This window comes from Asparagus officinalis, chromosome 5 (assembly GCF_001876935.1).
Source record: "Asparagus officinalis chromosome 5, Aspof.V1, whole genome shotgun sequence".
NCBI lineage: Eukaryota > Viridiplantae > Streptophyta > Magnoliopsida > Asparagales > Asparagaceae > Asparagus > Asparagus officinalis.
This window is the reverse complement of record NC_033798.1, coordinates 118,351,959-118,364,473: the sequence shown is the minus strand read 5'-3', so window position 1 is coordinate 118,364,473 and position 12,515 is coordinate 118,351,959. Positions and strand designations below refer to the sequence as shown.

At 37.2% G+C, this 12,515-nt stretch overlaps 1 protein-coding gene across 1 annotated transcript; it reads left to right on the top strand.

Moving 5' to 3' along the window:
- On the top strand, positions 1,313–12,171 carry LOC109840904. The gene is made up of 9 exons (XM_020409731.1): positions 1,313–1,946; positions 3,044–3,337; positions 3,438–3,651; positions 3,832–3,941; positions 4,035–4,234; positions 5,899–6,002; positions 10,013–10,200; positions 10,282–10,481; positions 11,642–12,171. The coding sequence occupies exons 1-9, from the start codon at positions 1,673–1,675 to the stop codon at positions 11,906–11,908; spliced, it is 1,851 nt and encodes a 616-aa protein (XP_020265320.1). The 5' UTR covers positions 1,313–1,672; the 3' UTR covers positions 11,909–12,171.

Below are 12,515 nucleotides of genomic sequence, written 5' to 3'. Positions count from 1 at the left end.
GAGGGGTTGCTCGTATCCTCACTAAGGGCATGTTTGGTTATGCATAAGAAAGAGATGGGAAAAGTAGACTAAATAAGTTACTTTCAAATTTATGAAGTAGTAAGTGGCGAAAATATCACTTCTTTTGTTTGTTTCACAAATTCTTAGAAGCAATGGAAATATTATTTTCTTTCTCTTCATTCAATCTTTGTTCACATAATCATCATAACATTAAAAGAAAGATGATCTTTTGAGATTTTGTTCTTGGTTAGTCTTCATCCAAATTTATAATAATTTTTTATTTGGATAGTAATTATAATAGGGAAACAAATTTTTTTTTTCCTTTGAAGTAGCAGAAGTAACTTATTCTTTATTTATTTCACCTACTTTGTAGCTACTTCCATGCAAATAAATGGATCCTAAGTAATATAATTATAAAGGGTTAATTGCATATTGGTCCCTTAAATCATCTTTAATTGCCACATAGTCCCTCAAATCTCATTATTTGCTTATTAGTCCCTTAAATCTTCAGTTTTCTTGCTAATTCGTCCCTCGTGTTAGGTGTTGTTACTAATGACCATTAAATATGAAGGAGTTATGTAAAATACCCATTATACCCCACCTATACTAACTCAAATCCATATTTTTTTCTTCACCGATGGTCCCATGCATCCCCTAAACCCAAAATCAAGGTCATTCTCATGACTAGCTACACTCTAAACCCAAAACTCGCAAGGATATAACCCAGGAGCAATAAGGTAACTTGAGTTGTTAGATTAAACATCAACTTAACTAGAGTTAGAGAAGTTAACAGTTTTTCTATCAGAAGGACCACATTGCAAGAAAACTGAAGAATTAAGGGTCAACAAGCAAATAATGAGATTTAAGGGACTACGTGGAATTAGAAATGATTTAAGGGACTAACAAGTAATTAACCCAATTATAAAATCTGATGCTATGTATTCTTCAAGTAAGTCATGCTCAGACCAAAAATAAAAGGCTGCAAAAGTGACTTATCTTTAAAAAATCCACAATTAATACGAGCCCGACGGAACCTAACCAGAACGGATTGTCATTGAATACAGAGGATTCGGGTCTACATCACAAAGCGGGTCGAAACGTGGCGTCCCTAAACCCGACCCTAACACCACAAATACAATTGCTGGAGCCAGCGCTCTTAATTCCATCTATCCACGTTCTCTTCAGGCAAAAATTCCTTAATCAATGGAAAGTTATAAATAACCCCCCTTTTTTGATCAACCCACCCACTCATTACCCATAATCAACGCGGGGAATAAATCACCAAATAGTTAACTTTCACATAATTATTCATTTTAACGATTAACGACAGAATTAGACAGTATTAAATCTCCCTCCTCTCTCTCTCTCTCCCTCTCTCTCTATAACTCTCCTGCAAGATTTCTCTCTCATTGGACCTCAGAAGAATCCCAATCCCAATCGAAATCTTGTCGAAACCCTAATCTCACTCTTCAATCGATCCATTGAATGCCCTTGGATCTGACAAGATTCGGGAGGATCGGCGGGAGTTTCGGTCGTCGAAGCTTAGATCTAGGGTTCGATGATTGCCTGACATTGGGGGCGGGGATTTGGAAATCCAGCGTTTGATGATTGCCTGAGATTGGGGACGATAAAGAGGGGAGATGAGAGGGGAGGTCGAGGGGGTAAAGGGACAATGACTGGGGGGTCATTGGGGCTCCGATCAGGGAGTTATGGGTCATTGCAGCAAGTGCATAATTCGCTCTGTTCAGTCTCCACATTGCCGATCACTTCGACGCCGGTTTCAGTTCGGAAGAATTCGAAGATGCTGTTGCCAGGATCAAGAGAGAAGGAGAGGAGATTGTCGGCGATCTTTAAGATTGCGAGCAGAAAGAAAGTTGGGATGCTTTTGCTGCTCATCATCACGTCGATTGCCGTTGTGTTGTCCTTCTTCTTCGCTGTCAGTAGAGGTATTGCCTTTTCTGTGATTTGTAGTGATTGATGCAAAATGGTAATTTGGAATTGGATCTGGGTTTACGCTAACAATCTGAGTTTAAAAATGTGGCTGTTTTCCCTAATTACTGGGTCTAATCTTGCTGGGGATTAATTTTGTCACTGCCCAGTTCAATAGTGTGAGGAATTTATGCATTATTCAGCTCTCCCTTTCTGAAATATTGAATCAGTTTGGAATATTTAGCGCATTGCATTAACTTATCTTCATTTCCCCCTGTTATTTTAGTTTGTTATTTCATAATGTGGATAAAGATACGTGGTCTGTTTGTAACAAATGTGGTGAGCTTGCGTATTTTCTTGGAAGTGGAAAAAAAATCAAAAAACATGGGTGATTGTTCTCTGACTTGTTTCAGTGTATTGCTAGTGAGAGTTGTTCCGTTGATGTATTCAGCGGTTAAAAACACAATTTTTTCGTTGTAATCAGGCTAACTTATTCTTCGAAGAAACAATCTCTTGCTTTCAGAGTTTTAGATTATTCCTTACTCCAACATTCCTTTTGGAGCACATGCGACAAACAAGGCACAGTTGTAGGAGATAAATAGGGGAATAAATTCAGGGTTATAAGAACTTTTAGATTATTTCAACTTGAGGGAGGTGGGGGTTGGACACCTTATTAGTGGTACCTTACAAAGGAAGACACTTAACCATCAGTGCATTAGAACAGTGGAAACTAGTGTTTCACGTTTCAAGGATGCCCTTTTATGAAAACAGTCCATGTTAAATCACCTGCTTCTGGTTGTTTTATTGGTGAAAATGTGGACCCTATGTTTGGTTGCTGAGGATCTGGCTAATATGATGGAATCTGTAAGGAAGTTCATCACATAATTGAGCTTGAGGACAACTTATTCATCAACCTATTGAGTACAGTTAGTGTGTTGAATGCTAGCGCAGACCCTGAATTTATTCAAAAATCATGTGTGATGATAGATCATTGTATGTTACAGTATTATCGGTTTGTAACTCGTAGCTATACGTTTCTGACTCGCAATTTACAGTTGATTCTAGCGTGTCTTTGTTTTCTTCAGCTAACTTGTCTATAATGGTTTATTTACAGATGTAGACCAGCCAGCAGGTCCCGAGACTGTCGTAGGTTATTCAGATCATGTATGGAATCTTGTAAACCGTGGTAGGATGTCATCACATTTTCTCAGCCCTCCCCCAGTTCCTGCAATAGAACAAATTCAACAGAAAGAGAATATAATGCCAGTGCCCAATATACAACATGCTAAGGTTATGAATACCACCCTTCTTCCGTTTTTTCATCCACTGCCTATTCCATCACGTCATCCTTGTGAGAATTTCTCACTTCCTCCTTCACCAGTCAATCCAAAGCGTACTGGTCCCCGGCGTAAGTTTTATGTGTCATCGTTCACAATTTTTGTTTTTCGTTTGAACTCTTCGTATGTTTTTCATGAACACTGATCGTTCCATTTTTATGTTCTTTTTAGCATGCGATGTTTGTTATGTCCCTGTGGATCTCGCCATGTCTTATATGCCAACTTTGCCATCAGCATCGCCTGTTCTTAAGAATTTGTATTATGTTTCGGAAGAGAACCTAGTGGCAAATGAGTCTAATGGAGGATCTATATTTGGGGGTCATCCGTCTTTGCAGCAGAGAGAGGAGTCTTTTGACATAAAAGAGACGATGACTGTGTACTGTGGGTATGCTAATGTTCCCTTCAAATAACTGCAGTTTGACTTAATATTTTTACTTTGAGGGACCAGGCTCATGTCTCATTTAATATAGTTCCTACGTTTCATCCTTAAACACAGATAGATAAAAATGTTTTTTTTTCTCTTGCTGATGTTAGTATCTTAGTTTACAGTTTTTCATTATTACAGATTTGCTAAAGGAAAGAAACCTGGTCAAGGGACTGGGTTTAACATAGACGAGGCTGATCTTCTTGAGATGGAACAATGTCATGGTGTAGTCGTCGCCTCAGCTATATTTGGTACCTGCTCACTAATAGCACTTGAAATTTTATATGTTTTAGTTTTTCAGCTTGTTTTCCTTAAGTTGCCCCTAAATTTATATTGTATGACAGGAAATTATGACATTATGCAACAGCCAAGAAACATTAGCGAAGCTTCAAAACAAACTGTGTGTTTTTTTATGTTTGTGGATGAAGAAACTGAAGCCTCTATAAAGAACTCTAGTTCTCTCGATAATACAAGAAAAATTGGCCTATGGAGAGTCGTAGTTGTTCGTAATCTTCCTTATTCTGATGCAAGGCGCACTGGGAAGGTGCCTTTTCCTTTACATTTTTTGGTTTATGACTATAGCACAACCTTATGGATCATCTGATCCTTTGATTTTATTTTCATTCAATCTCCATGATGCATTTATCTATTGATCTTGGAATTGTTATTCACCAGTTTAATGCTAAGCGCTTGATTGTTTAGTGGTTGATAGATATGAATGATGCTCTAAAGGTTCTATAATTCCTTGACCACTTGTTCAAAATCCCAGCTTCATATAATTGAACACTTCTTTGTAGGTTTCTTGTTAATATCCTTCTCTAGTTATACATCCCTTATGTTTCAACCTCATCATCTCTTTCCTTTTTGCTGCACCTGCGCTTGAAAGTAACAAAAACTATTTACCTAAGTAATGTAATTTCTTACCCAGGTTCAAGACACCTCATATGCCTTCTATAATGCCTGAAACCTGCCATTATCCTTAGAGATGTTTTTTATGTTACCGGTTGATAGTCACTAAATATGATGAGCTTTTCTTGTCGTCATCAACTTGGATTCAGCAGAAATTTTGAAAGGAAAAAAAAAAGTGTCCGCACTGCTTCATTTAACCCCCCACCCCCCAAAAAAAGAAAAAAAAGAAAAACACACGCACGCACACACGCACAAAAAAGCACAAGTTTCTTCTAAACTGACTTGGATTCAAACACTATTACCCTGTCTTTCTAATTGTCCAACTCTATGTCGATTTGTGTTCTCTCAGCAATGCTTGGATCATGCAGGCTATACACTCATGAAATTCTTCCATCAATGCAAATTCCTGCGAAATTCTTATCCCATAGAAATATTTATAGGATTGAGGTAATAATGCTGCACCATAAGAGGCCCTGTTCAACGTATCCAGCCAGTCATTATCAATCAAATTCTAGTGCAACATGTATTTTATCTTGATGCGACCACAATATTCTTCTTTGCGTTCATCTTCTGACAGATCAAAAAATTTGAAGATTTCACACCCAAACCCACCCTCGAAGGAAACATGGCAGTGGATAGCTAAACAAAACAAGGCACAAGCTGCACTACAAATAATACTCAACAATAAAGAACCATCTCCATCGGCTACATTCGTTCGACTTCTTATCTTACTTGCTTCTAGTGAATTATTTTGAAGAAAAATGTTCCTTAACGCTTAACTGTAATATATAAAACTTTTTAGGACATAAGTCTAGGCATATATACTTCATCAAGCTAAGCACCCAACTATTATTGTAGACAAATTAATGATTCCTTTAACACTTCAAATTTTATTCAATCTCCTTTTTCCTTTTCCGAAGTTTCATGATATTGTATTATTTCTACAGAAGTTTCATGATATCATATTATTTCTACAGAACAATAGCAGTACTGTTTTTATGTGAGAGAAATAATTATGTCTTGTTTTAATTTGCTGGATAGTCGATAGGCTGGGCCATGTTGCTTAAAATGATATAAATTATAGTGTTAAGTTTTTTGGTACTTTGATTACCAGATCTACACAATTATTTTCTTTGTTTGTTTAATTTGTTAACTGTCATAATGCCACTAATATGCCTGAGTAAATTTTAATTAATTTCTATAATATATTTCTTGTGTGCTGCTCATTTTTCTTAAAGCTATTCTACAATGCTCAAGAATTCCTAGAGATTGTTCCCTGACCATGCATCCTTTTGGCAGGTTCCTAAACTTTTACTTCACAGACTTTTCCCTAATGCTCGATTTTCTATTTGGATTGACGGCAAGCTGGAACTTGTGGTGGACCCCTATCAAATTCTGGAAAGGTAATTTCTTGATGTAAATCTAGAGTATTCTATTGACATCCACTTCCATACTACTTCCACCACTGTTCAATAAGTGTATCTGTGTATGTTTAACCAGCACCCTCCTGATATTAGCACCTACATGTGTAACAATATCAAATCACAGACTACAGATGTAGCTCTAATTTTCTATTTACCATCCATAAAATTTAAGGATCTACATTGAGCTCGACATTTTGGTGTTTTCACAGCATGCGTCATATTGCTGTTTTTAATAGTCAGACTGAACTGATGCCTGAAGTGGTGATGTATTGTATTGCCTGATCTGGTTAATCTACAAAACTGAGTTTTTTTAATTTGAGAAAGGGGAGGTTTAGTAAAATTACCCATGTGGATTAAGTTGAAGACTGGGTTTATTTAATACATGTTGTAACTCTCAATTGTCATTCTCATATAAATTTTCTCATGTAAAACAGATTAATAGAAGCTAGAAAGAAAATAAACAAATGTTGCAGCAATTTGAGATCTGCTACTTGATAGCATTTGGTTATGCTTAAAAGTCAGGCTTCTTTAAGATGTTTCTTAATTTGGTTCACCCTCATCCTTATGGAATTTTGTAATCTTACAAGTACATTTTTGCTGTCAAGGCTGAGCTATTATGGCAGCCATTTAAAGTATAGTGTAGAAAGTATTAATTCAGATATTAAGATTAAACTCGTGCACAGAACTTTCTGACCAAGAGAATAAACCATGATGACGACATCAACACACCTAATAACATGCAGTGACCTGGACATGGTTTATCAAAAGGCAAAAGGAACACAATATAATATGTATACTCATACATACACCTATAGGTTTATCTTGAACTAACCAATGATATCTGGAATTGCAATCGTAGTAGTTGACCTAATGCAAGTCCATTGTGCCATCCACAAATCTCAAGTTGTGGTTGAAAGTGTCCTACAGATGCGAATGATCGTCTTATGTTCTAGACATGGATTTGGTGTGGTGCGTGACATACAGTCTTTAGAATCTTCATAATGTTACACTTGAACACGTTTTTTTTGTTCTTAGAGAACAAATACTCGGTTCCGCTTGTCCAACATATATTGGCCAAGTATAGAACCAGCGTCTTTGTCTGAAATGTTTCATTTTGCACGACACTCCTTTGAAGTGTTTTTGCTTCACACGTGTGCATGATTCTGATAGAAAAGTCTTGAGAACCCATCAAGCTAGCAATCTAACTTGTGCCATGGACACGACAGTCCCTTTTGAAGTTTCCATGCTTCACAGCTGAGCATCATTCTTGAAACCTGTTAAACTAGCTATCAAACTTGACAATATACTGCGTTTTCCCAATCGTGTGAAACTACATATGGGTCAACTTGATGTGACCTTCAGATTTACCCAAAACACGACTTTGATTTCATAATTTTGCCAGTGAGAATTCAAGATAAGACCACATACTCAAATATCAGGTTGCATGCAACAAGCAGGAATTTCAACATCTCGTTTCTTTTCATCGAAGTTTGAATCCAGTTAGGCATATGCATATCTTCCTATTTGTGTGGATTATGTTACACAACAATCTATTTTTTGCACAAGCAATTAGGAGATAAAATTTCAATTTTCCATTGAAGCTGATCTGATTTAACTTATGTTGCTCTTTCTAAACCATTTGCTAACTTCCACAAATTCATAATCAAAGTACACGAATATTATATTATGCTTTACCTTACCAGCAGATAGTTTTCATTGAATTCTATATCACTTTTTTTTCAGTATTAAGCACTATAAAGCTCTTGAGCATAAAGCTTATGTGGTGGTGAAGCTGAAGTTAATCTTTGAAGGAATTCAAAGTCCTGGATTCTATGTACTAGCAAGCTGTTTAAGACTGTCCACTTTGTAGCTTTCATCATTGTGTATTTTGATGCTTGATGCCAAGAATATGCCTCCGGTCTTCCAATCCACCCAGGAAAGGGAGCACTGTTACACTCATATGTTTTAGTAAAATATGCATGCACGCACGTGGTCACACACATAGACAGACATTCCTACCCATGATTCTGTTTGATACTTTTCATTAAAAAACTCCACGTATTCATCACCTATAGTTACATTACACTTGGACTAATGTGAACATTAAGATACCATTTGATATGCTTGCCTAATTAGGTTTAATAAAGTGCATTGTTTCTATTATTTATTTGTTGCTATTGTTGTTATATGTTTATGGAAATGTCCAAGTAAGAAATCCATGGTAAGAACTTTGTGAGGACTTTATAATGAGTAATGTTATGGATGATTGACATTGTTCAACTTCTCAACACATAAACCTTACTCTATAACCAAGAGATTAAGTGGTTCTAGAACTTAGTTCATGTTCAAAATTAGTCGCAAAAAATACTTCATTTCAGCTATAGAAAAATGATACGCTTGGTGCACTAAGTTCTAACTTTTTTAACCTTTTATCAGATATTTTTGGAGGTGTAGATCAAGATAAATGGCGGGATCCTCTAAAAGCTGACTATATACCTTTTTTATTTTGAGAACTACTTCTTCTTACCCAAATATCTTTTTATACATTGAATATTCATATTTTTTTTATATTAATAATATTGTGAGGTGCAATCTTGGATGGGACTAAAGGGGTTTGATGTGACCTGGATGATATTTGTTTGGGTCAAAAGTTGATGTTTTCATTGTCATCGAATCTATTACAACTTTGGTCATTACAATAAACTCAAACGAAAAGAAAAGTTGATCTTTTTATAAGATCTTCTTTACACAATGAAAATAAAGATTACAACTCTTGTCAAACAGCGCAACGGACGTTTATCACCCGCTGCTTGTGTGGGTTCTTGGCCTGTGCCGGGGACGTTAATATCCGTGGACCGCCGCGGATCAGATCCGGTTAGCAGAAGTTGGATAATCAATGCTCTCACTTCACGAAGGAAGTAATTGCAGTAGCGGCGATTTTGACTAAACAAAATCACGGCTCTTCTCGGGATTTAAGACCAAGCTTAAATCCGGAGGAATGGGTGACGGGTCTCAGATCTCTCGAACTCCACTCTTTATGCACAGGAGATCGCTAAGATCTGCTAAACCTCTCTGAAATTCGTGGCTATGCACTTGAGAAACCGGCAGCACCTCGCCCTCTTGATCTCCTCCCCTTCAGAAATGAGCACCCGAGCCTTTTATTTATAGGCTTGATTGATGGTTTCTTCAGCTCAAAACGAGGGATCCTCTCTATCTTCAGTTAGAAACTGTCTAACAACAATATCAGAGCAGTTGGAACCCCAAATCCCGAAAGAACCCATAAAAGAACCGAAAAAATCAACTTTTGGCCGAACAGTCACCCGTGTCTCGGCCTTGGCCGGGCCACCAAATGGTGGCCGGCAAGCGAGGCCACCATTTTGGTGGCTCGGACGCCGTGCGCTGAGCACGGGTGACTGTTCGGGTCGCTTTGGGCGCGACTCGGCCGCCAGGGGCTTTATCTGTTTTCCGGGTTTTGACTTGTTCCGTCGTTACGCGTATTTTGTCGTTTCGTTGACTTGTACGCTTTCCCGATTCGTTTCGCGAACGCATGGATAGCTTGTCGGTGGCCGATGAGCGTGCGGGCCACTTGGTTCGCCGATTTGGTGGCTGGTGAGTACACAGGCCGCTTGGAGGTGGCCGATTAGCACGCAGGCCACTTGGTTTGCCGATTTGGTAGCTGGCGAGTACACGGGCCATTTGGAGGTGGTCGGTGAGTGTATAGGCTATTCGGTTCGCCGTTTCGCTTCATGTGCTCATCGGCGTCGGATAATCCTCTTAGACTTAGGTAGTGGCGTTCATCACCTTCTCTCTGTCTCGAGCTGTACATGGATACCTATAGGCATTTTTAGACGCCTACAATATTCTTCTTTGATCTTTTGTTTCATAGCTTAACTTTGTAACTTGTGTATGTTTACATGTGATGCCAATAAATTTAGAAACTATTTCATCATTCAGTCTTCAAAAATTTGAGCCTCTTCTTAATCTTTCAGATTCTTGTGGCGGAATAATGCCACCTTTGCAATCTCCAGGCATTATAGACGCTTCGATGTATTTGAGGAAGCAGATGCTAATAAAGCTGCTGGGAAATATGACAATGCCTCCATTGATTATCAAATAGAGTTCTATAAAAAGGAGGGTTTGACTCATTTTTCTCCAGATAAATATCCTATTACCAGTGGTGAGTTCAGAATTTTGTTTCAGCTCCTACTAAGAATCAGATATGAATCTCACTAATAATTATCTTTTTGCTAATATGCAGATGTTCCTGAAGGATGTGTGATCATCAAAGAGCATATTCCCATTACTAACCTCTTCACCTGTCTGTGGTTCAATGAAGTCGATCGTTTTACTTCCAGGGATCAACTGAGTTACAGCACGACAAGGGACAAGTTAAGTTCTAAAACAAATTGGACACCATACATGTTTATGGATTGTGAAAGGCGCAACTTTGTTGTTCAGGTATTTATGCTTTCTATTCAGTAGTGTCTATTTCCTTATTCCTGGTAATATTCAAATTTGTATTGTGTCCTTAGTATTTCTTTTGCTTTAACTAGGACATGTTTGTACTCAGAGTTTAGTAGTTTACTAACTCCATCAGCCCTCGATTTGCGATCTAATTAATGCATTCCAAATTATGGAGTATTCCCAATCAGATTGCCAAAACTGGTGATGAGTGAGAAATAGAAGAACTTTGTTCTATGAGTTCTTTTTATATATTTGGTGATCGTATTTAGCCTTTTCTTCGATAGAGTTATTGGTATTCCAGTTAGGACTTTAAAGGTAATTTTGATTGAACTGCAATTGTGCTCATATTAAAACTAAGCTAGACTTCTATTTTTGTATAAATATTAAATAAGGTCCGACTGGATCCATAAACTGAAGCTTTCTATTATCATAATCCTTTGTAGGGATACGAATGAATACAAATCCCATCCATATTTAATTTCATATTCTTATTTTAACACATGGATATCACTATCTACTGCTTTACACACACACATTTGCGTGCACACACATACACAGATAGATGGATAGATAGATGCATTGCTAGATAGATAGGTAGACTGATATAAATAATTCAAGGTCAAACTCATTTTTTCCTTTCAAAACTTCAGCCATAATCAATAATACCCAGTTAATGTCTCCAATTCAAGTCTGAATTCATTTTATCAGTGATGGACAGAGTTCAATATCCAAACAATATTTGATTCATGTTTGTAGCATCAAGAAGGAAACAAATATACAAATGTGGTAGTATGAATATCAACACCATATTTTCCCTGTTTACACTCCTAGTACATCTCTTCAAATATGCATGTATGCCTTTTTTTTCCTCTACATGCTCGCATATAAAACATCCATATTTGTTGGACTTACCGCGGTCAATGCTCCCAAATACAGCATGACTCCAAACATTGCTCCAATTAAGTCTCAATTCCTCACTGTACCACAAACCAAAGAGTACCGCGGTTATTTAACACTGCTGCTTGCTTAGTGGGATAAAGCAGATAAAATTGTGTATAGTGGTCAGAGAAATACAACTATGGGGATTTGATGCTCTTTCTAAGCGCATTATACAATTTCTGTTTTTAGCTTTATCCATGCTTGCTATTGTGCAGGCATACCACAGAGACTTGTTAGAGCAAAGACGTGCAGCCCAAAATCAACATCCACCACGAAGTCCTATTAATGAACTACCAAGTCCGGTTAAAGAACTACCGAGGAAATCAACATCTGAAGAGGTTCACAATTTAGAGAAATTAGTGACAACACCAAAATCTACATCACCTAGAAAGCAATCATCCAGGCGTGGAAAGGGTAGATCAGGTTCCAAAAGACATCGTCTCAAAGGAGCTGCCAGTATACGAGACCCCAATTCATTATAAAATTTTGTCAATTTTCCATTTTTTCCCACTAGTAAATCAAAAAATTTTCATTGTGGGGCGGGGAGTAATTGTTTTATTGTTGGTGTTCATTTAGGAAGAACAATGCTCTAATTTTTTGTCAGAAATTGTTATTAGTTATATTCATTTTTGCTGTATATAACCTACTAAAAATAAATAGTGTATGAGCTGTTGTGTTCCCCCTAAAACCTAAAGTCTTCGTCAATATCAATTATATGGAAACAAAAGAAAGCATTTGATTATTCTTTTATGGTTGTAACTTCTTGCTATTTTTTTATTTTTATTTGAGCATCAATAGATTGCCAGTAACTCTGTAGACTTCGTAATCTCTCATAATAGTACTAAACTTGGCTACATCAAATGAAACTTGAGCAATTGAAAATTTGGTTTTGAATCAAAACGTTTTCCCCAGCCCATAGTACACATAAAAATGAAGAATTTGTTGTTAGTACAGCCATAGATGTTGGGAATGTGGGACATTATATTTGTCTAGAAACACGGTACATTAGGAAATTGGGTCCTGTAGGAGTGGAAATGAATCAAATAATTGATAAATAGTTTGTTAATTGTTCGAGTAACTATTCGGAGA

Bases quoted from the DNA above. Each gene is read 5' to 3' on its own strand.
- LOC109840904 (XM_020409731.1), top strand. From the start codon at position 1,673: ATGACTGGGGGGTCATTGGGGCTCCGATCAGGGAGTTATGGGTCATTG. The intron at 3,338-3,437 runs GTAAGTTTTATG...TGTTCTTTTTAG, and splicing joins AAAGCGTACTGGTCCCCGGC to CATGCGATGTTTGTTATGTC. The intron at 6,003-10,012 runs GTAATTTCTTGA...TTAATCTTTCAG, and splicing joins CCCTATCAAATTCTGGAAAG to ATTCTTGTGGCGGAATAATG.